We start from the raw sequence: 22784 nt of genomic DNA, 5'->3' as shown, positions 1-22784 counted from the left end.
AAAATGACTTCAAATGAGATGTGGTCCCTAAAATAAAATGGTGTTGTAGAAATGAGAAATTGCTGGTCAACTTTTAACCCTTATAATTCCCTAACAAAAAAAAATTTTGTTTCCAAAATTGTGCTGATGTAAAGTAGACATGTGGGAAATGTTATTTATTAAGTATTTTGTGTGACATATCTCTGTGATTTAATTGCATAAAAATTCAAAGTTGGAAAATTGCGAAATTTTCATAATTTTCGCCAAATTTCCGTTTTTTTCACAAATAAACGCAGGTACTATCAAATAATTTTTACCATTGTCATGAAGTACAATATGTCACGAGAAAACAATGTCAGAATCACCAGGATCCATTGAAGCGTTCCAGAGTTATAACCTCATAAAGGGACAGTGGTCAGAATTGTAAAAATTGGCCCGGTCATTAACGTGCAAACCACCCTTGGGGGTAAAGGGGTTAATCACATACGTGGCTCAAAAGAATGTTTCCTTAATATCTGAAGAATTTGGCTTCATGAACCATACCTTGAATACAGTAAATTAATTTTACATATTTTATCGAATAACAGTAAGTAGTTGATCAATTTTAAGGAAAAAATATTGGAACCCTCTTGTAAGTGCTAATATTTTTGTTAGTGGTTGTAAATTCTGAAATAGGTCACAGTATTTATTATAGAGAGATCTTCTGGAGGACCTCTCTCGTGGTAAAGTTGAAGAAGTGCAGTTTAAGTTAACAAGTCAATCAACATAGAATCTCACCTGGATGGAACCCAAATTCTCAATAAGTTGATCACAGTTGGAGACCCCCAGAAGTACAGAACTCACTCCCTCGCTGCGCAGGCACCATGCTGGAACAAGAGCAGGTTTCGACTCGTTAAAACACATTTTTAAGAAAGTCGGAGTAAAAATGCTTAATAGTCCAGTCTGCTGTAGTCATTTTTTTTTGTGTCAAATATTCTTTTATATTTAATATGTACACATTTCTCATCTTTATAGCCAATCTCAAAAAATTGTAATTAGTTCTCTGAGTTGCTGTTAGGTCATCAGGCAATTCAATTCTTTAGCTTCACGTGAAGGTTTGATGTCGTACCTATCGCCAGCTGGGTGACTGTGCAGTTGAGGCGCTCAGCTATGGGATGAAGATCCTTCACTTTGATGTGCTGCTTTTTCCCTTCATCACTCACAGCTTTCTCTTTTAGCCAGTGATATCCCTGCAAAAAAAAAAAGTCATGGCGCATTAAGACAATTTCATGAACTTTATCTTCCAATGTTTATGCACTGTCCAAATCCAAATGGACTTACGTAGAAAAAAGAGGAATATACACAATTCACATCCTACTTGTGTAAAAGTGAAGAGCCACCACAAAAAGTGGATGCCGGTCTATTACTTAAAAGGGTTATTTCAAACAGTTACAATTTAGAAGGTTATAAAAAAAACTCAAGCTGCTAGTCTCAACTTCGTGCTTTTGTGAAATCCCGGCATCAGAAAGAGTCAGAACCAGACTCATCAGTTAACCATAGCAAAAAAAAAAGCATATTCTGGAAGACCTAATACATCTATGCATTACCATGGCGAGTCCATTGATATAAAGTGGCTTGCACAAGTATTCACCCCCTTGGGCTTTTTACCTATTTTGTTAAATTACAAACTGGGTTTATGTGTTTAAATGTTTTTGTAATTTGATTTGTGTGTGATGCATCTAATAGTCTAAGCAGTAAATAGTCTAAGTTAGTGAAGTGAGAAAAATATAGGCATAAATTCAATTTATGGTACCAAATAGCTAAAAATTTATGTAGCAGTAAGGCAAACTGGGAAGAGGAAGAGCGCACAATAGGGCTTTAAATGTTAAAACAACAACAAAAATTTGTTTTTTGTCCTGATGAAGAGGTCCTGCGTTGACCTGAAAACTCGTTGACTTTGTAAACCTGTTAAAATAAAGTGTCTAAGGAAAATATTCGTGGAATTCTATTATCAGCAGCGCATCCAGTGACACTTCACCCGGATATGTTCTAAAAAGTGACATGTGATATATATTCACCCCTTTTGATATGAAGCCCCTAAAAATTTCTGGTGCAAGCAATTACCTTCATAAGTCACATGATTAGTAAAAGGAAGTCTCCAGTATATACACACTTTTCTAAAAGGCCACAGATGCTGCAACACCATTAACAAGAGGCATCACTAACCAAACAACACCATGAAGACCAAGTAGATCTTCATACAATAATAATTAAGAACAAGGAGATCTCCAAACAACACCATGAAGACCAAAGAGATCTTCAAACAATAATATTAAGACCAAGGACATCTCCAAACAACACCATGAAGACCAAGGAGATCTCCAAACAATAATATTAAGACCAAGGAGATCTTCGAACAACACCATAAAGACCAAGGAGATCTCCAAACAAGTCAGGGACAAAGTTCTTGAGAAGTACAACTCAGGGTTGAATTATAAAAAATTTCCCAATCTCTAATGATTTCCTGGAGCACCATCACATCCATTATCATCAAATGAAAAGAACATGTTACCACAACAAACCTGCCGAGGGAGGGCACTCAGCCCGGGCAAGGAAGGAATTAATCAGATAGCACAGAGACCAAAGGTAACCCTGAAGGAGCTGAAGAGTTCCCAAGCAGAGACTGGAGTATCTGTCCATATAACCACAATAAGCCGTACACTCTTTATGGAAGAGTGGGCAGAAAAAAGCCTTTACTTACACACAAAAATTGTAAGGGTGACTCCCCAAATGTATGGAGGAAGGTGCTGTGGTCAGATGAGACCAAAATTGAACTTTTTTTTCCACCAAGTTAAATGCTATGTCTGGCGCCAAACCAACACAGCTCACCTTCCAAGAATACCATCCCCACAGTGAAACATTGTGGTGGCCATGAACATTTTTTTTGTATTTTGAAGTGAACAGCAAATAGGACAAAATAACTGAAAACTTCAGTGTGCATAACTATTCACCCCACTATAGGCAGTACTTTTGTAGAGCATCATTTTTGCAGCAATTACAGCTTCAAGTCGCTTTGGATAAGTCTCTATGAGCTTTCTACATCTTGCCATTGGGATTGTTGCCCATTCCTCAAGGCAAACCTGCTCCAGCTCATTCAAGTTAGATGGTTTCTTCTGATGAACTGCAATCTTCAAGTCTTACCACAGATTCTCATTTGGACTAAGGTGGGCTTTGACTAAGCCATTTCAAAACATTTACATGTGACATGAACTGGTGCAAACCCTCAAAAAAAACAGTGAAATCCCAGGTTGTGAAGTATCAAAACACAAAAAATGCCCAGGGGTAAATACGTTTGCAAGTCACTGTAACCTGCAACTGATTCCCGAGGGTCTCAACAGCCATACACCTTGAGATTTTCTGTATCATGGAAAACTGACAATAATGGCCAACTACTTTAAATCTACATATGTATATGGTGTCATGGTATTACTTTGAAGGAAGCTCTGGATTTTTCAGGGATGGTGTCAGCATATTTCCCAGTTATCAGGCCACATGCCAATGGAGACCAGGTCATAGAGCCAACACCTGTGCAAAAAAAAAATGAGGATGCCAAGAATCAGTAAAGTTGTAGAACAAGTGAATCGGATGTCATCTGCATGATGTTTACCCTATCGAAACACTCACCAATTTTATGATACAGTTCGGGGAGCTGAGTCTCTACTTTTTCACGCTGGAAGAGATGGTACTCGGCTTGTTCACACACTGGAGGGATGAGGTTAAACTGACGAGCTACAGAATAGGCCTCCTATCAACACAAAGGTAATTGTAATTAGGAATGAATAGTAACACTCGCCTTCCAATTTTCAAGGAACACTTCACCAAGACATGAAAAATTTCCCATCCCTTCAAGGTTTTGAACATTTGATTGCCTTGTGAAGCATTGTACCACTTCCATTGATTGATCTCAGTAGTGTGTGGCGTTGGTGGATCTTGAAACTGAGACTCTTCGAGCTACTTTCTCTTCTAAGCTTATAAACCATTGTCATTAGCGGAGACACCCCATTATATATGGAAAAGTTGACCTGGTCACAAACCCCGTTGGCTTTCTATAGAGCAGACTGACTCAGGAATCACTAACAATGTGCTTAATTAGTGTAGTTTATATGTTTCACGTACCATAATTTCCATTGCACTCCAGCGAGAAGTGCCCCAGTACATCGCCATCCCCTGGTTAATCACAAAGGTCATGGCCCGTACAATCTCTGTTCAGAGAAGAAGAGAACATATTGTAAATTGGTATCATCTCAGAGCTGAGCTTGTCATGTAAGTCCTTCTACACCCATTGTACCTGCACGTTACAGAGCTATACCGAATGATAAAATGTTTCTGCTACATCGAACAAGCCAAAGCCCGCTACGCCTTTGCAAGAAAATATGGACAAATTGATGGTCATCACGCTGTACATGCTGGGAGAAGACAGATTGTACTCCCTGGATTTACCCAGATTTATACATCCATCATACACTGGAACGAAGCAATGTTCATAAACTAGAGGGTTCTCATTTAGCTCAATTTAACAGTATCGTCTGCGACAGTTTCCTTCTCTCCCACCTCCTTGCTAGAAATCTTTTATATTCCTGCAGATATATTCAGTTAAATATAGATTTCTCTATTTTTAGTCCGTCGTTCCCATGTCCATCTGCAGAGGGACCTGCATACGCGACACACCGAGGAGATGCTGGTTGCTGAGGTCATCATATATTTAGTGGTGGGGGAAGGGCACTGGAGGAAGAATTCAACCCAAGCTAGACAGAGGAGCACAGGAGATAGATAAGAGGGAACATGAGGATAGAGCATGGGAAGTCTATAAAGACAGGTGCATACGGGAGAGGGGCGACTGGTGATGCGAAACGACCGGAAGTGCCAAGTGTATGTACAGAGACGAATGAGGGAGAATTTAGTGTTTGTGTGGACAAGGCAGTACAGTCTCTGCCACATGCACCCATGCAGGCACACATACACACTGTAAGTAGGCTTACAATGCAGAAATATGTACATACATACCCACACTATACAAACATAAAGCCTACATATCTTTACACACGGAAACAACATTTTTGCTAACCATCTCATAAAGTAAGAAAAATCCCACAATCATGGAAATAACTTGAAACTGACAAAAAGTAATTTTTAGGTTAAATTTGCTCAATATCAACTAATGAGAACCAGACGTTACTTTTGCATTTTGGTTCAACGGAAAAAAAAAACTAATGAAACAGGCCTGGACAAAAATGATGGTTCCCTTAACTTAATATTTTGTTGCACAACCTTTTAAGGAGATCACTGCAAACAACTTCTGCATCTTTCCTCAGGTATCTTGGCCCCCTCATTAAGAGCAAACTGCTCTACCTGCCTCAGGTTTGAAGAGTGCCTTCTCCAGACTGAAGGTCTCAGCTTCTTCCACAGATATTCAATAGGATTTAGAGAAAGCCTCATAGAAGCCACATCAACAGAGCCCAATGCTTCGCCCTTAGCCATTTTTGGGTATTTTTAGGTGTATTTTTTTTTAATCCTGTTGGAGGACTCATGACCTGCAACTCAGACCGAGCATTCTGACACTGGGTAGAAGTCTAGAGATTTTATTGTAACCTCACAGATTCAAGACTTTCTGTGACCGGGGGTGAACCTAGCCTCTCTGCTGCCTGAGGCGAACTGCAAAACGGCGCCCCCCCCATGTAGTAAAATCAGTACAAGTCCGACTCCCAGCAATGTGTGTGTCCCAGCCGGTCAGGAGACTGGGCACCTCTGCACCTCAGCCCGGGTAAGTAACAGTCACCTGCCGGGCATGCCGCACATTAGGTTGTTGTGACACTGCACTGTCAGCAAGTGTCAGAGCAGGGATTACAGGGAGAGTTGGCACCACGTGTTCTGACTGCCGCTCTGCTGCCCCCTGTGTTTAAGGATGCTCTGCCGCCTGAGGCAAATTATTCAACTTGCTTCATGATAGCAGCACCCCTGCCTGTGACAGATGGAGCAGTAGGTATAATGCTCTTTTCTTTAAATGTTTCATTTTCACATCTGTGAATATAGCGCTGATGTGACATCAAAAACGCTCCATTTTTGTCTCATCTGTCCAAGGGACATTTTCCCTCAAGCTTTGTGGCTTGTCAATATGCATTTTGTGTGATGTACCTTGACATTGAAGTTCACCTCTAATATTTTTGGAAGATTTTCTGGGCTCTTTGGTTATCACTCATATTATCCATCTCTTCAATTTGTCATCAATTTTCCTCTTGCAGCCACGTCCAGGAAGGTTGGCTACAGTCCCATAGACCTTAAACCTCTGAATATGTTCAGCCTTAGTAACAGGAACATCACACTGTTTGGACTGTTTAGAGATGGTCTTGTGGCCTAAACCTTTAACATATTTGTCTATAATTTTCTTTCTAATCTCCTTAAAGACATCTTTTCCCTTAGCTTTTTTGATACCAAACAGCACAGTGACTACTTTTCATCCTGAAAATAGACAGACTTACTGATTATAAGGTTGTAGACACCTGTTATTCTAATTAGAGAACACAACTTAGTTTCATATATCTCTGTTGTCAAAATATTTTAAATCTTTTCATCATTTTTATTCAGCCCATTTTTATTAGTTTTTTTTTGGGGGGGAACCGCAATTCAAAAGTAATGTCTGATTTTTATTACTTGACATATAAGTACATTTTACAAGGGTACCAACAATTTTGCCTGTGTGTACACTCCCCATTCATGCACCAACACTATACATTTATTTAGATAATTCATACATTATATACAGTATAGATACAGTACAGACCAAAAGTTTGGACACACCTCATTTAAAGATTTTTCAGTATTTTCATGACTATGAAAATTGTACATTCACACTGAAGGCATCAAAACATGAATTAACACATGTGGAATTATATAATTAACAAAAAACTGTGAAACAACTGAAAATATGTCTTATAGTCTAGGTTCTTCAAAGTAGCCACCTTTTGCTTTGATGGCTGCTTTGCACACTCTTGGCATTCTCTTGATGAGCTTGAAGAGGTAGTCACCGGGAATGGTTTACACTTCACAGGTGTGCCCTGTCAGGTTTAATAAGTGGGATTTCTTGCCTTATAAATGGGGTTGGGACCATCAGTTGTGTTGTGCAGAAGTCTGGTGGATACACAGCTGATAGTCCTACTGAATAGGTTGTTAGAATTTGTATTATGGCAAGAAAAAAGCAGCTAAGTAAAGAAAAACGAGTGGCCATCATTACTTTAAGAAATGAAGGTCAGTCAGTCCGAAAAATTGGGAAAACTTTGAAAGTGTCTCCAAGTGCACTGCCAAAAACCATCAGGCGCTACAAAGAAACTGGCTCACATGAGGACCGTCTCAGAAAAGGAAGACCAAGAGTCACCTCTGCTTCTGAGGATAAGTTTATCCGAGTCACCAGACTCAGAAATCGCAGGTTAACAAAAGCTCAGATTAGAGACCAGGTCAATGCCACACAGAGTTCTAGCAGCAGACACATCTCTACAACAACTGTTAAGAGGAGACTTTGTGCAGCAGGCCTTCATGGTAAAATAGCTGCTAGGTAACCACTGCTAAGGACCGGCAACAAGCAGAAGAGACTTGTTTGGGCTAAAGAACACAAGGAATGGACATTAGACCAGTGGAAATCTGTGCTTTGGTCTGATGAGTCCAAATTTGAGATCTTTGGTTTCAACCACCGTGTCTTTGTGCGATGCAGAAAAGGTGAACGGATGGACTCTACATGCCTGGTTCCCACCGTGAAGCATGGAGGAGGAGGTGTGATGGTGTGGGGGTGCTTTGCTGGTGACACTGTTGGGGATTTATTCAAAATTGAAGGCATACTGAACCAGCATGGCTACTACAGCATCTTGCAGCGACATGCTATTCCATCCGGTTTGCATTTAGTTTTACCATCATTTATTTTTCAACAGGACAATGACCCCAAACACACCTCCAGGCTGTGTAAGGGCTATTTGACCAAGAAGGAGAGTGATGGGGTGCTACGCCAGATGACCTGGCCTCCACAGTCACCAGACCTGAACCCAATCGAGATGGTTTGGGGTGAGCTGGACCGCAGAGTGAAGGCAAAAGGGCCAACAAGAGCTAAGCAACTCTGGGAACTCCTTCAAGATTGTTTGAAGACCATTTCCGATGGTTAAGTCTTGAAGCTCATCAAGAGAATGCCAAGAGTGTGCAAAGCAGTCCTCAAAAGTTGGCTACTTTGAAGAACCTAGAATTTAAGACATAATGTCAGTTGTTTCACACTTTTTTGTTAAGTATATAATTCCACATGTGTTAGTTCATAGTTTTGATGCCTTCAGTGTGAATGTACAATTTTCATAGTCATGAAAATACAGAGAAATCTTTAAAGGAGAAGGTGTGTCCAAACTTTTGGTCTGTACTGTATATATATATATATATATATATATATATACATAATACATATGCTGTTCACTCACACCATACATACAGTGATATGAAAAAGCTTGGGCACCCCTATCAATCTTAAGCTTAATGTTTTCTAAAAATTGTTTTTTTTTTGGCAACAGCTATTTCCGTTTCATATATCTAATAACTGTTGGACACAGTAATGTTTCTGCCTTGAAATTAGGTTTATTATACTAACAGAAAATGTGCAATCTGCATTCAAACAAAATTTGACAGGTGCATAAGTATGGGCACCCTTATCATTTTCTTGTTTTAAATACTCCAGCTACTTTTTACTGACTTACTAAAGCACTTTTTTTGTTTTTCGAACCTCACTGAGCTTTGAACTTCATAGCCAGGTGTATGCAATCATGAGAAAAGCTACTTAAAGTGGCCACTTGCAAGTTGTTCTCGTGTTTGAATCTCCTCTGAAGAGTGGCATCATGGGCTCCTCAAAACAACTGTCTAATGATCTGAAAACAAAGATTATTAAACATAGTTGTTCAGGGGAAGGATACAAAAAGCTGTCTCAGAGATTTAACCTGTCAATTTCCACTGTGAGGAACATAGTAAGGAAATGGAAGAACACAGGTACAGTTCTTGTTAAGGCCAGAAGTGGCAGGCCAAGAAAAACATCAGAAAGGCAGAGAAGAAGAATGGTGAGATCAGTCAAGGACAATCCTCAGACCACCTCCAGAGAGCTGCAGCATCAACTTGCTGCAGATGGTGTCACTGTGTATCGGTCAACTATACAACACACTTTGCACAAGGAGAAACTGTATGGGATAGTGATGCGAAAGAAGCCGTTTCTGCAAGCACACCACAAACAGAGTCGGCTGAATAATATTGCACGCCCCACTTTTCAGTTTTGAATTTCCACAAAAATGTAAAATAACCAATACATTTCGTTCAACTTCACAATTGTGTTCCACTTGTTGTTGATTCTTCACCAAAAATTTACATTTGGTATCTTTATGTTTGAAGCCTGATATGTGGGAAAAGGTTGAAAAGTTCCAGGGGGGTGAATACTTTCACAAGGCACTGTATATACAGTGCTGAGGAAAAGTGCGTTCTTCCATGAGTCACCTATGTGGTTTTGGTGGAATTATTGTAAGCTGTTCCAAGTTTTCTTCAATTTTCTTCATATGTAACGCATCTGTCTCTACTAGGCTGGGCTTGGCTCCCTTCCATTATATGGCTGTCGCCCTTTGCTGTGCTCCCCATCACGTTTTACAAGTTGTCCAGCGTGTTTCAGTGACATTACCTTCCTAAGTCTCTTACGGAACAGTTAGTGTTGTGAATTCTGTGGCCAAGCTTCCTCCTGTGGTCGTGAGTGGTACTGCTGCTGGTTCTGTCTATGAGCTTCCTTTGGTGGATGAGAGTGGTACTGCGGCTTCTGAGTTTCCTTCCTCAGGTGATGAGGTTAAGTCGTTAGGTGCTGCTCTATTTAACTCCACCTGGTGCTTTGATGCTGGCCTCCAGTCAATGTTCTAGTATTGGTCTTGCTTCCTCCTGGATCGTTCCTGTGGCCTGTTTATTCCTGCATAAGCTAAGTTCTGCTTGTGTTATTTTTGTTTGCTATATTTTCTGTCCAGCTTGCTATATTGGTTTTTCTTGCTTGCTGGAAGCTCTGAGACGCAGAGGGAGCACCTCCGTACCGTTAGTCGGTGCGGAGGGTCTTTTTGCCCCTCTGCGTGGTTGTTTGTAGGTTTTTGTGTTGACCGCAAAGCTATCTTTCCTATCCTCGGTCTGTTCAGTATGTCGGGCCTCACTTTGCTAAATCTATTTCATCTCTGTGTTTGTATTTCATCTTTACTCACAGTCATTATATGTGGGGGGCTGCCTTTTCCTTTGGGGAATTTCTCTGAGGCAAGGTAGGCTTATTTTTCTATCTTCAGGGCTAGTTAGTTTCTCAGGCTGTGCCGAGTTGCATAGGGAACGTTAGGCGCAATCCACGGCTACCTCTAGTGTGGTGTGTTAGGATTAGGGATTGCGGTCAGCAGAGTTTCCACGTCTCAGAGCTCGTCCTATGTTTTTGGTAATTGTCAGGTCACTTGGTGTGCTCTGAACTTCAATGTCCATTGTGGTTCTGAATTACCTGTTCACAACAGTACTGGAGGCCCAAAGTACTAATGCTTCTCAATAGAGGGAAAAGAGGAGTTCTGAGACCATTTTTTTTTCTTTGCACTGTGTTCTGTCTTTCTTTTCCCCTTTACATCAGGGTGGTTCAGAACACAGGTGTGGACATGGACATTCAGGGTCTGTCCTCTTTAATGGATAATCTCACTATAAGAGTACAGAACATTCAAGATTTAGTGGTTCAGAATCCTATGTTAGAACCTAAAATTCCTATTCCTGAGTTATTTTCTGGAGATAGAGCTAAGTTTTTGAATTTTAAAAATAATTGTAAACTATTTCTGGCTTTGAAACCCCGCTCCTCTGGTGACCCAGTTCAACAAGTGAAAATCATTATTTCTTTATTACGTGGCGACCCTCAAGACTGGGCATTTTCCCTTGCGCCAGGAGATCCTGCATTATGTAATATTGATGCGTTTTTTCTGGCGCTCGGATTGCTGTACGACGAACCTAATTCAGTGGATCAGGCAGAGAAAAATTTGCTGGCTCTGTGTCAGGGTCAGGATGAGATAGAGATTTATTGTCAGAAGTTCAGAAAGTGGTCCGTGCTCACTCAATGGAATGAATGTGCGCTGGCAGCTATTTTCAGAAAGGGTCTCTCTGAAGCCCTTAAGGATGTCATGGTGGGATTTCCTATGCCTGCTGATCTGAATGAGTCTATGTCTTTGGCCATTCAGATTGGTTGACGCTTGCGTGAGCGTAAATCTGTGCACCATTTGGCGGTATTATCTGAGCATAAACCTGAGCCTATGCAGTGCGATAGGACTTTGACCAGAGCTGAAAGGCAAGAACACAGACGTCAGAATGGGCTGTGTTTCTACTGTGGTGATTCCACTCATGCTATCTCCGATTGTCCTAAGCACACTAAGTGGTTCGCTAGGTCCGCCACCATTAGTACGGTACAGTCGAAATTTCTTTTGTCCGTTACTTTGATCTGCTCTTTGTCTTCCTATTCTGTCATGGCATTTGTGGATTCAGGCGCTGCCCTGAATTTGATGGACTTGGAGTTTGCTAGGCGCTGTGGGTTTGTCTTGGAGCCCTTGCAGTGTCTTATTCCATTGAGAGGAATTGATGCTACGCCTTTGGCCAAGAATAAGTCTCAGTATTGGACCCAGCTGACCATGTGCATGGCTCCTGCGCACCAGGAGGATATTCGCTTTCTGGTGTTGCATAATCTGCATGATGTGGTCGTGTTGGGGTTGCCATGGCTACAAGTCCATAACCCAGTATTAGATTGGAAATCAATGTCTGTGTCCAGCTGGGGTTGTCAGGGGGTACATGGTGATGTTCCATTTCTGTCTATCTCATCATCCACCCCTTCTGAGGTCCCAGAGTTCTTGTCTGATTACCGGGATGTATTCGATGAGCCCAAGTCCAATGCCCTACCTCCGCATAGGGATTGTGATTGTGCTATCGATTTGATTCCTGGTAGTAAGTTTCCTAAGGGTCGACTGTTTAATTTATCTGTACCTGAGCACGCCACTATGCGGAGTTACGTGAAGGAGTCTTTGGAGAAGGGTCATATTCGCCCGTCATCGTCGCCATTGGGAGCGGGGTTCTTTTTTGTGGCCAAGAAGGATGGTTCGCTGAGACCTTGTATTGATTACCGCCTTCTAAATAAAATTACGGTCAAATTTCAGTACCCCTTGCCGCTGCTGTCTGATTTGTTTGCTCGGATTAAGGGGGCTAGTTGGTCCACCAAGATAGATCTTCGTGGTGCGTATAATCTTGTGCGTATTAAACGGGGCGATGAATGGAAAACAGCATTTAATACGCCCGAAGGCCATTTTGAGTACCTGGTTATGCCATTCGGGCTTTCTAATGCTCCATCAGTGTTTCAGTCCTTTATGCATGACATCTTCCGAGAGTACCTGGATAAATTCCTGATTGTATACTTGGATGATATTTTGGTCTTCTCGGATGATTGGGAGTCTCATGTGAAGCAGGTCAGAATGGTGTTCCAGGTCCTGCGTGCTAATTCTTTGTTTGTGAAGGGGTCAAAGTGTCTCTTTGGTGTTCAGAAGGTTTCATTTTTGGGGTTCATTTTTTCTCCTTCTACTATCGAGATGGACCCTGTTAAAGTTCAGGCCATTTTTGATTGGACTCAGCCAACATCCCTGAAGAGTCTGCAGAAGTTCCTGGGCTTTGCTAATTTTTATCGTCGCTTCATCAATAAATTTTCTAGTATTGCTAAACCGTTGACTGATTTAACCAAGAAGGGTGCTGATGTGGTCAATTGGTCTTCTGCTGCTGTGGAAGCTTTTCAGGAGTTGAAGCATCGTTTTTCTTCTGCCCCTGTGTTGTGCCAACCAGATGTTTCGCTTCCGTTCCAGGTCGAGGTTGATGCTTCTGAAATTGGAGCAGGGGCTGTTTTGTCGCAGAGAAGTTCTGATTGCTCGGTGATGAAACCATGCGCCTTCTTTACCAGGAATTTTTTGCCTGCTGAGCGAAATTATGATGTTGGCAATCGAGAGTTGCTAGCCATGAAGTGGGCATTCGAGGAGTGGCGTCATTGGCTTGAAGGAGCTAAGCATCGCGTGGTGGTCTTGACTGATCACAAAAACTTGACTTATCTCGAGTCTGCCAAATGGTTGAATCCTAGACACGCTCGTTGGTCGCTGTTTTTCTCCCGTTTTGACTTTGTGGTTTCGTACCTTCCGGGCTCTAAAAATGTGAAGGCGGATGCCCTGTCTAGGAGTTTTGTGCCCGATTCTCCGGGTTTGTCTGAGCCGGCGGGTATTCTCAAAGAGGGGGTAATTTTGTCTGCCATCTCCCCTGATTTGCGGGGGGTGCTGCAAAAATTTCAGGCTAATAGACCTGACCGTTGCCCAGCGGAGAAACTGTTTGTCCCTGATAGGTGGACGAATAAAGTTATCTCTGAGGTTCATTGTTCGGTGTTGGCTGGTCATCCTGGAATCTTTGGTACCAGAGATTTGGTGGCTAGATCCTTTTGGTGGCCGTCTCTGTCGCGGGATGTGCGTTCTTTTGTGCAGTCCTGTGGGATTTGTGCTCGGGCTAAGCCCTGCTGTTCTCGTGCCAGTGGGTTGCTTTTGCCCTTGCCGGTCCCGAAGAGGCCTTGGACACATATCTCTATGGATTTTATTTCGGATCTCCCCGTCTCTCAAAGAATGTCGGTCATTTGGGTGGTTTGTGATCGCTTCTCTAAGATGGTCCATTTGGTGCCCTTGTCTAAATTGCCTTCCTCCTCTGATTTGGTGCCATTGTTTTTTCAGCATGTGGTTCGTTTGCATGGCATTCCAGAGAACATCGTTTCTGATAGAGGTTCCCAGTTTGTTTCGAGGTTTTGGCGAGCCTTTTGTGCTAGGATGGGCATTGATTTGTCTTTTTCCTCGGCTTTCCATCCTCAGACAAATGGCCAGACTGAACGAACCAATCAGACCTTGGAAACATATCTGAGATGTTTTGTTTCTGCTGATCAGGATGATTGGGTGTCCTTTTTGCCTTTGGCTGAGTTCGCCCTTAATAATCGGGCCAACTCGGCTACTTTGGTTTCGCCGTTTTTCTGCAATTCTGGGTTCCACCCTCGTTTCTCTTCAGGGCAGGTTGAGTCTTCGGACTGTCCTGGTGTGGATACTGTGGTGGATAGGTTGCAGCAGATTTGGACTCATGTAGTGGACAATTTGACTTTGTCCCAGGAGAAGGCTCAACGTTTCGCTAACTGCAGGCGCTGTGTGGGTCCCCGACTTCGTGTTGGGGATTTGGTTTGGTTGTCATCTCGTTATGTTCCTATGAAGGTTTCCTCTCCTAAATATAAGCCTCGTTTCATTGGTCCATATAGGATTTCTGAGGTTCTTAATCCTGTGTCTTTTTGTTTGACTCTTCCGGCTTCTTTTTCCATCCATAACGTGTTCCATAGGTCATTGTTGCGGAGATACGTGGCACCTGTGGTTCCAACTATTGATCCTCCTGCTCCGGTTTTGGTTGAAGGGGAATTGGAGTATATTGTGGAGAAGATTTTGGATTCTCGTGTTTCGAGACGGAAACTCCAGTATCTGGTTAAGTGGAAAGGTTATGGTCAGGAAGATAATTCCTGGGTCTTTGCCTCTGATGTCCATGCTGCCGATCTGGTTCGTGCCTTTCATATGGCTCATCCTGGTCGGCCTGGGGGCTCTGGTGAGGGTTCGGTGACCCCTCCTCAAGGGGGGGTACTGTTGTGAATTCTGTGGCCAAGCTCCCTCCTGTGGTCGTGAGTGGTACTGTTGCTGGTTCTGTCTATGTGCTTCCTTTGGTGGATGAGAGTGGTACTGCGGCTTCTGAGTTTCCTTCCTCAGGTGATGAGGTTAAGTCGTTAGGTGCTGCTCTATTTAACTCCACCTGGTGCTTTGATCCTGGAATCCAGTCAATGTTCTAGTATTGGTCTTGCTTCCTCCTGGATCGTTCCTGTGGCCTGTTTATTCCTGCATAAGGTAAGTTCTGCTTGTGTTATTTTTGTTTGCTATATTTTCTGTCCAGCTTGCTATATTGGTTTTTCTTGCTTGCTGGAAGCTCTGAGACGCAGAGGGAGCACCTCCGTACCGTTAGTCGGTGCGGAGGGTCTTTTTGCCCCTCTGCGTGGTTGTTTGTAGGTTTTTGTGTTGACCGCAAAGCTATCTTTCCTATCCTCGGTCTGTTCAGTAAGTCGGGCCTCACTTTGCTAAATCTATTTCATCTCTGTGTTTGTATTTCATCTTTACTCACAGTCATTATATGTGGGGGGCTGCCTTTTCCTTTGGGGAATTTCTCTGAGGCAAGGTAGGCTTATTTTTCTATCTTCAGGGCTAGTTAGTTTCTCAGGCTGTGCCGAGTTGCATAGGGAACGTTAGGCGCAATCCACGGCTACCTCTAGTGTGGTGTGTTAGGATTAGGGATTGCGGTCAGCAGAGTTTCCACGTCTCAGAGCTCGTCCTATGTTTTTGGTAATTGTCAGGTCACTTGGTGTGCTCTGAACTTCAATGTCCATTGTGGTTCTGAATTACCTGTTCACAACAAGTTAGAGACAAACCTATGTCTTGGTATTGAGACTCTAAAGTTCAGTAGTTGTTTGCAGTGCTCCACCATCCATTCACAATATGAAGTCATCTTGCAATATTCCTGTGATTCCTGCATACCTTCAGTACTGCTGGTTAATTCCCTGCTAGCAACCTTTTGGATTAACCCATCCGTCACAGAAAGCATAACAAACTGTTATTAGACTCTGTTCATATTGTGGATTAATCTTTGCAAAACTCCCGCAGTTCCTTTGTCTTCCAATGTATGCTGTTTCGGAATTGTAATTTCCTCATTCATCTGATCTCCTGGTTCTGTGGTTTCCAGTGTGTCCAGGTCCTCGCTGTTCCACATGCCCTCCAGCCAAGGTGTATGTGTCCTCCTTGATTTCTGGCTTCATGAGTCTACCTCCCCAGAGGTGCCTAACTCCTGGCACTACATGAAGTTCTATCAATTGCCTACTTATCAGGATAAATTTTCCATAGCATAAAGGACATTTAAGGTAAAGCTCTATGAAATATGACAGCAAAAAACTCAGTATCTAGGTATGAAATCAGTGAAATATAGAGGTAAAGGTGGTAAAGGGACAAGTAAAGGATTCTTGAAACTCTACGTTTGCTCAACTTTATGGAACTAAGCTGAGTTCCCTATTAAGAGGTCAGATTTTCTTCTATGAATATTCATATACAAAGAGTATAGTAATAATCTTAGATGACTACATTCAAGTAGTTCAAGCTTTTAAAGGGTAATTAAACTAACTTAGTAATGCCCCTTCCGAATACTCCATCAACATGGAAATGGGGCTAGAGTTCCTCATAGATTACTGGACGTTTGGAGCACCTTTCTTCTCTTAATTGAGCCACGAGGCAAGTTGACGACCGGTGGACTGTCTAGTAACTCCTACAGAAGGCCACATGATCCCTCATATTGTCACAGCTTTAAATTCTTAATAAATTCCCTCTTTACTAGAGAGAGAAGATGAATTGTATTTGAAATCAATAAGATAAAATGCTTTTGTCTACAGTCTGCTGACAGCTGCCAAGGATTATCGATCTCCTGATGTCAATGAACGTACAGACAAAAACTAACGATAATAAAACTAACCCAACCAACCCATAAAACAATGGTGATTGTATAGTAGATATAAACCACTATATATCAGGATAAAATCATTGTAAAATGGAGCAAAGAAAACAGTTATTAGCTGTTTATTAACTAAGCTTGAGAAAGTATTCATCCAACTTGGTATTTTTCGAGTTTTGCTACGTCACAACCCGGAATTTCTGTTGTTTTCTTTTTGAGGGTTTGCATCAGTTTGTGTAAAGAACAAGTCTACAACTGTGAACATTTGGTTTTCTTTTTATCGTGAAGCAACCAACAATTAAGACAAAATAACTTAAAAATGCAGTGTGCATCTCGACCTTGTTCCCTGACCTAGAGGGTGAGGTGTTGGAGGCTCAAGGGGGACAGCAAAAAGTTTTATGCTACTCTGCTATGCTTCTTGCATCATGTGTTCAATTCAACATGAACATTTTGATGAAACTTCCTCTTTAAGTAGCTAATCATTGAACAAAATTTTCATATAAGTGCTTAGTATCATAAGAAACACTCCGATTTTTTTTCCTTCATACTGCCAGAGGACACCGAACTTCATCAAGTTATTGGTGATCTTATAGGTCTATGCACAATGTGGACTCTTTATGGATAGTGGGAGTCGGAAAATGATAGAGGGGCTTACTTACTATCTCTATGGAGTTTTGGAATTGGGAACAGAGAATATTGACAACTACAGATAATGGAGGTGAAAAAGGGATACGGTGATGGAGAAAAAGGGGAGAGACAGTGTTTAATATAATATGGAGATCTGAAAGGCTACAGAAAGAATAAAAAGTTTTTGACAGAGTGACCTAATATTCACGATCTTTAATTTTTTAAGTTCAGTTCCTGCTGATAGTGCTCATCGCAGAGGTGGGCTATTTTCCAATTTTTACTTTTGATACCTTGCCAGTTTAACAGCTACGTAATTTCTATTTAAAGGGGATCTGTCAGTAGCATCAACTCTCCTAGGCCATCTGTACGGGCTTGTAGGTCTTAGGAAAATCAAACATAATGATATCTTTGTATCTGCGATCTTTGATATTTGATATCTTTGTATCGAGTTCTTGTTCCAGAAAAATCCACATGAGCTGTTACGATCTGTAGGCTGGGCATAGATCTCCCCGAGAATCTGCTTCCAGAGCTTATTTTAAGTAGCGTTGAGCAAATATGTTCGGAATCGGTCGCCGAATCTGAATTTGCCATATTCGTGCCATATTGGTACCCTATTCATACCGAATTTATGCTCGATGAACAGTTCTGCACATATTCGTTAATTTCTACTCCCATTGAGTCTAATGACGTTTGGCTGTGTTCGGCAAATATTGCAAAAACAATATTCACCGCCGATTGTAATCTGAACAAAATTTTGAAGAATTCATTCAACTCTAATTTTACATCAAAGGGTGAATTACCAATTTGAGACATGTAATAACTAACACTTTGCTCTCATAATCACAGGCAGCCCTTCGGTGAGATCAGAACTAAGAAAGGACAGCATAAGTGAAGTCTGTCTCCTTGTAAACACATTTGCAACTGCAGTTGTCCTTTCATAGTGCTTCAGGTTTCATCTGCCAGGCTGCAATTTTGGGATAGGTGTGTACAGCAGAGCGGACAGCACTGTGAGGAGACAACTGCAAATGTGCTTGTGCTTGTAATGAGACAAAGTTCAACTCTGCTGTACTGTGTTGGTTATAATCAGGCAGAGCTCTGCAGCAGAGATCTAAAGAAACAAGAACACACACATCCGCACCGCTAATGTGTCAAACCCACCGACCGTATACAACTAACGGTCTGGCACCTGTGACTGTAGTTCGGCTGTATATATCCTCCACACAAAGCTTCAGGGGTGCAGCTTCCAGGAATGCATAAGAAGTCCAATGAAAAAATAGAAAAAAATATGGGAGCGCACTTACCCTGGTGTGGTACACATCACTTTATTGGGACATAAAAAACGAACAGCAGGGAGGGGCGGGATCAGCCACGGACAACGGCCGTTTCGTGCTAAATGGCACTTCAACGGGTCCTCTGCAGCAGAGATGACAGCTCTATGAGAGGAGAACTGCTGCTGCAAAATGTTTGTAATGAGACAAAGTTCAACTCTGCTGTACTGTGTTGGTTATAATCAGGCAGAACTCTGCAGCAGAGATGATAGCTCTATGAGAGGAGAACTGCTGCTGCAAAATGTTTGTAATGAGACAAAGTTCAACTCTGCTGTACTGTGTTGGTTATAATCAGGCAGAGCTCTGCAGCAGAGATGATAGCTCTATGAGAGGAGAACTGCTGCTGCAAAATGTTTGTAATGAGACAAAGTTCAACTCTGCTGTACTGTGTTGGTTATAATCAGGCAGAGCTTTGCGGCAGAGATGACAGCTCTATGAGAGGAGAACTGCTGCTGCAAAATGTTTGTAATGAGACAAAGTTCAACTCTGCTGTACTGTGTTGGTTATAATCAGGCAGAGCTTTGCGGCAGAGATGACAGCTCTATGAGAGGAGAACTGCTGCTGCAAAATGTTTGTAATGAGACAAAGTTCAACTCTGCTGTACTGTGTTGGTTATAATCAGGCAGAGCTTTGCGGCAGAGATGACAGCTCTATGAGAGGAGAACTGCTGCTGCAAAATGTTTGTAATGAGACAAAGTTCAACTCTGCTGTACTGTGTTGGTTATAATCAGGCAGAGCTCTGCAGCAGAGATGATAGCTCTATGAGAGGACAGCTGCTGCTGCAAAATGTTTGTAATGAGACAAAGTTCACTTCTGCTGGGCTGTGTTAGTTCTGATCTCACTGCAGAGCTGAGTGTGATTATGAAAGCAAAGTATCAGTCATTATTTGGTTCACACTGGTAATGCCCCCTTTCATTTTCAATAATCTCTGGAGGCACATTGTCATTCAGATCCATGTCCGGCCTATAGATCTTACAGCTCGTTTACATATAAGAAAAACGTGGATTTCTCTTAAATAAGACATCGGATTGCAGCTATCAAAGTATCATTTTATTCAACTTTCTATGACCTGCATGCCCATATAAACAGCTTAGAAGGGTTGATCCTACTCACAGATTCCCTTTAAAACCTGCCTACATATCCCTAAATAATCCCCTGATCTGAAAATTATCCTCAATATTATTGGATATAAGCATCAAAAATGTACTAAATGGCACAGAAGAAGGAAACATAGTAAACAAGAAGAAAGGAGGACGCAGAACAAAGATGAATGTACCTTCCATCGGACTATTGGCATCCATACGATTCGCAAATACAATATCGACATATTCCAGCTGCAGCCGTTCTAGAGACCCCCGGAGACCTGGTGGGCAGTGAAGATCAATTAAAGATGTTTAGAAGGTAGAGACAGAAAAGAGCAATTCGAAACGACGAAATGAGCGGCGGCGTTAATAGAACAGTTCTCATTAAAAGTTTCCCAATTATAGATTCTTCTGTCATTGAGATTGGACCTACGAAGACAAAATCCTCAAAGGACAGTCTCCTACTCTTTAAATGAGACATCAGACTCGGGGAGGTCAAGATGGGAATCCCAGAGAGACCTAAGAAGACAGTTAGCCTTTAAACTCCTCTCGATCCTTCACATCCTCCAAACTCAAGTCCTAAGGGCATGTTAGTTAATATCATAAAAGGGAACACTTATCAGAAAAAGAAAAGGTTCACATTTGTCTGATCCTTGATCAAGATGCAAATCAACTAGAAAAAGGAATTAGACCTGTATATTTTCACTCTGAGGTTGTTTGAGAGATTACTACATGTTTAAGGACAGAAGCAAATTTGAAGGGTAAGGCATTCAATTACTTTTCAAGTAATCTTCCACTTTTTAATGATAGGAAAATCTAGCAAGGATCTGGTCTTCACAGGTGATTTGAATAAAAGGAAAATATATTTAGAATATAACTTTCAATTAAAAGGAATAAAGTCAAGATACAAAGGAAATCCATATATTGGATCCCCATGACAGTCTGCAAGTCAAAATTTTGGCTTACAGCCATGGAGTTTCTACGTGTGCCCAGAACAATGAATGTTGTTCTTCAGTAATAATTAGACAATATATAAGCATAATTATAAGTAATTCTTAAGTTTCAAGACTAATTGTGTTACTAAAGACTTTGAGGGTGTCTCGTTTCTGTAAGTACATCTTATATATAGAACAACATCTTACAGAATGTTCTGAAAATGTCCGCAGGCTCAGCATTGGCTTCTTCTAGATGAAACAAAACATGAATTTATAGAGCTGATATATTGCAGGCATATAACTAGTAATATAAAATATTGGCAAATTATGGATTATTAATTAATAGCTTTGTTCATTATGTTCCTTATCATTAATGTATTCTAATGTGCCAACAAAACATCAGAAGTGGGGCTCAACAATTTCTAATAATAAGTGGGCAATGACTTACATGGGCCAATATGATTGTAAATCTAAAGCAGTTTTTTTTTTCAGCACCATGGTGTTAGGGGTCGAGTTCCTGCCTCTGCACATCGGGAATCTCGAGCCATCTCCGCTGCAGTCTCCCATTCTTCTCCTGCCGCAGTGGAGTCTGCTCAGCGGAGGCGAAGGTCCCAGCGTCATGCTCAGTCTGACACTGTGCGAAGGCTTACTGCTGTCCTTCCAGCTTCTGCCATTGTGGCCAGTACTGGTCAGCAGCGAGCAGACGTCTTTGGGACTAAGACCTACTTTTCCCCTTCTGAGCATGCCCAGGGTAAGATCTGTCATTGGAGATCAAGGGTCACATGCTCAGGTACTGCAGCAAATCCTATTGGTCCTCGAGGAAGGTCCTGAAGGTGTTCAACGTATGTGGCAGTCTCTCATTGGTCCTTCTAGGAAGGTCCTGTACTTGCTGCAGCTATAAGAGGTGCGCATGACCGCACGGCCATGCACTAGTGTCAATTTATGTACGAGCTCAGCGCCAGTGTGGTCATATTTGTGTGTATTCAGGGACTCAGCTGAAATAAGCCCCTAGAATGCTGGCACCTCCGGCGAGGAGTTTCATGTTTGCATTTGATTGCATGACCACCATCTGCTCTACTAAGTCGCTGTGTTCCTCTGTGAGCCAAACAGGGCACAGCGTTATCCTTGCTAACTGACTCTGTGAAGTAACAGAGTCTGTTTATAATACTAAATAGTACCGCCATATCTAGCTGCAGGTGCTTTCCTGCACGGTGGATCCCGGGTTGCGAACGCACCAACTTCGCCTAATAAATACATATATTCGGTGCGTTCCGCCAACCCTAACACATGGTTGATCTAGATGTTTGAGGCAAAGTTATGTTACTGTAAAAGCCCAGGTCTTAGTTCCTAAGGAAGACCAAAGACTGTACTTATGCTTAAGAGGATAGCAGAAGCATAAATCACCACTTAGGAGTTACAATCTACAGATTCTTCACTGGAGCTCAAAATCTTCAATCTCCTGCAACTATTGATAATTAGGAGAACATCTATAAAATCAAGGTTCGGAAGACTCAAACAAGAAACAAAAAAGTTCCAATGCATTAATGTTCACTGGCAAGCTTTTAGTTTCATGAATAGTCATGCATCTATCTTGGATTCGCACCAATGTTATCTTTTGACAGGTCTCATGGAATACATTATACAGTACAGACCAAAAGTTTGGACACACCTTCTCATTTAAAGATTTTTCTGTATTTTCATGACTATGAAAATTGTAATATCACACTGAAGGCATCAAAATTATGAATTAACACATGTGGAATTATATACTTAACAAAAAAAGTGTGAAACAACTGAAAATATGTCTTATGTTCTAGATTCTTCAAAGTAGCCACCTTTTACTTTGATGACTGCTTTGCACACTCTTGGCATTCTGTTGATGAGCTTCAAGAGGTAGTCACCGGAAATGGTCTTTCAACAATCTTGAAGGAGTTCCCAGAGATGCTTAGCACTTGTTGGCCCTTTTGCCTTCACTCTGTGGTCCAGCTCACCCCAAACCATCTCGATTGGGATCAGGTCTGGTGACTGTGGAGGCCAGGTCATCTAGCGTAGCACCCCATCACTCTCCCTTTTGGTCAAATAGCCCTTACACAACCTGCAGGTGTGTTTGGGGTCATTGTTCTGTTGAAAAATAAATGATGGTCCAACTAAACGCAAACCGGATGGAATAGCATGCC

At 41.8% G+C, this 22784-nt stretch overlaps 1 protein-coding gene across 1 annotated transcript in view; it reads right to left on the bottom strand.

Moving 5' to 3' along the window:
• The window catches only part of KCNAB3 (potassium voltage-gated channel subfamily A regulatory beta subunit 3), a 94854-nt gene that overhangs the window by 13718 nt on the left and 58352 nt on the right, over positions 1-22784 (bottom strand). Inside the window, exons 8-13 of the mRNA XM_069767409.1 lie at positions 19867-19953; positions 4135-4220; positions 3643-3763; positions 3449-3543; positions 1088-1208; positions 757-845 (exon numbers count right to left, since the gene is read on the bottom strand). Coding sequence (XP_069623510.1) covers positions 757-845; positions 1088-1208; positions 3449-3543; positions 3643-3763; positions 4135-4220; positions 19867-19953 — 599 coding nt within the window. The remainder of the gene's footprint in view (positions 1-756; positions 846-1087; positions 1209-3448; positions 3544-3642; positions 3764-4134; positions 4221-19866; positions 19954-22784) is intronic.

Source organism: Ranitomeya imitator, chromosome 4 (genome assembly GCF_032444005.1).
Source record: "Ranitomeya imitator isolate aRanImi1 chromosome 4, aRanImi1.pri, whole genome shotgun sequence".
NCBI classification, from domain to species: domain Eukaryota; kingdom Metazoa; phylum Chordata; class Amphibia; order Anura; family Dendrobatidae; genus Ranitomeya; species Ranitomeya imitator.
This window is presented reverse-complemented; position numbering and strand designations above follow the sequence as displayed.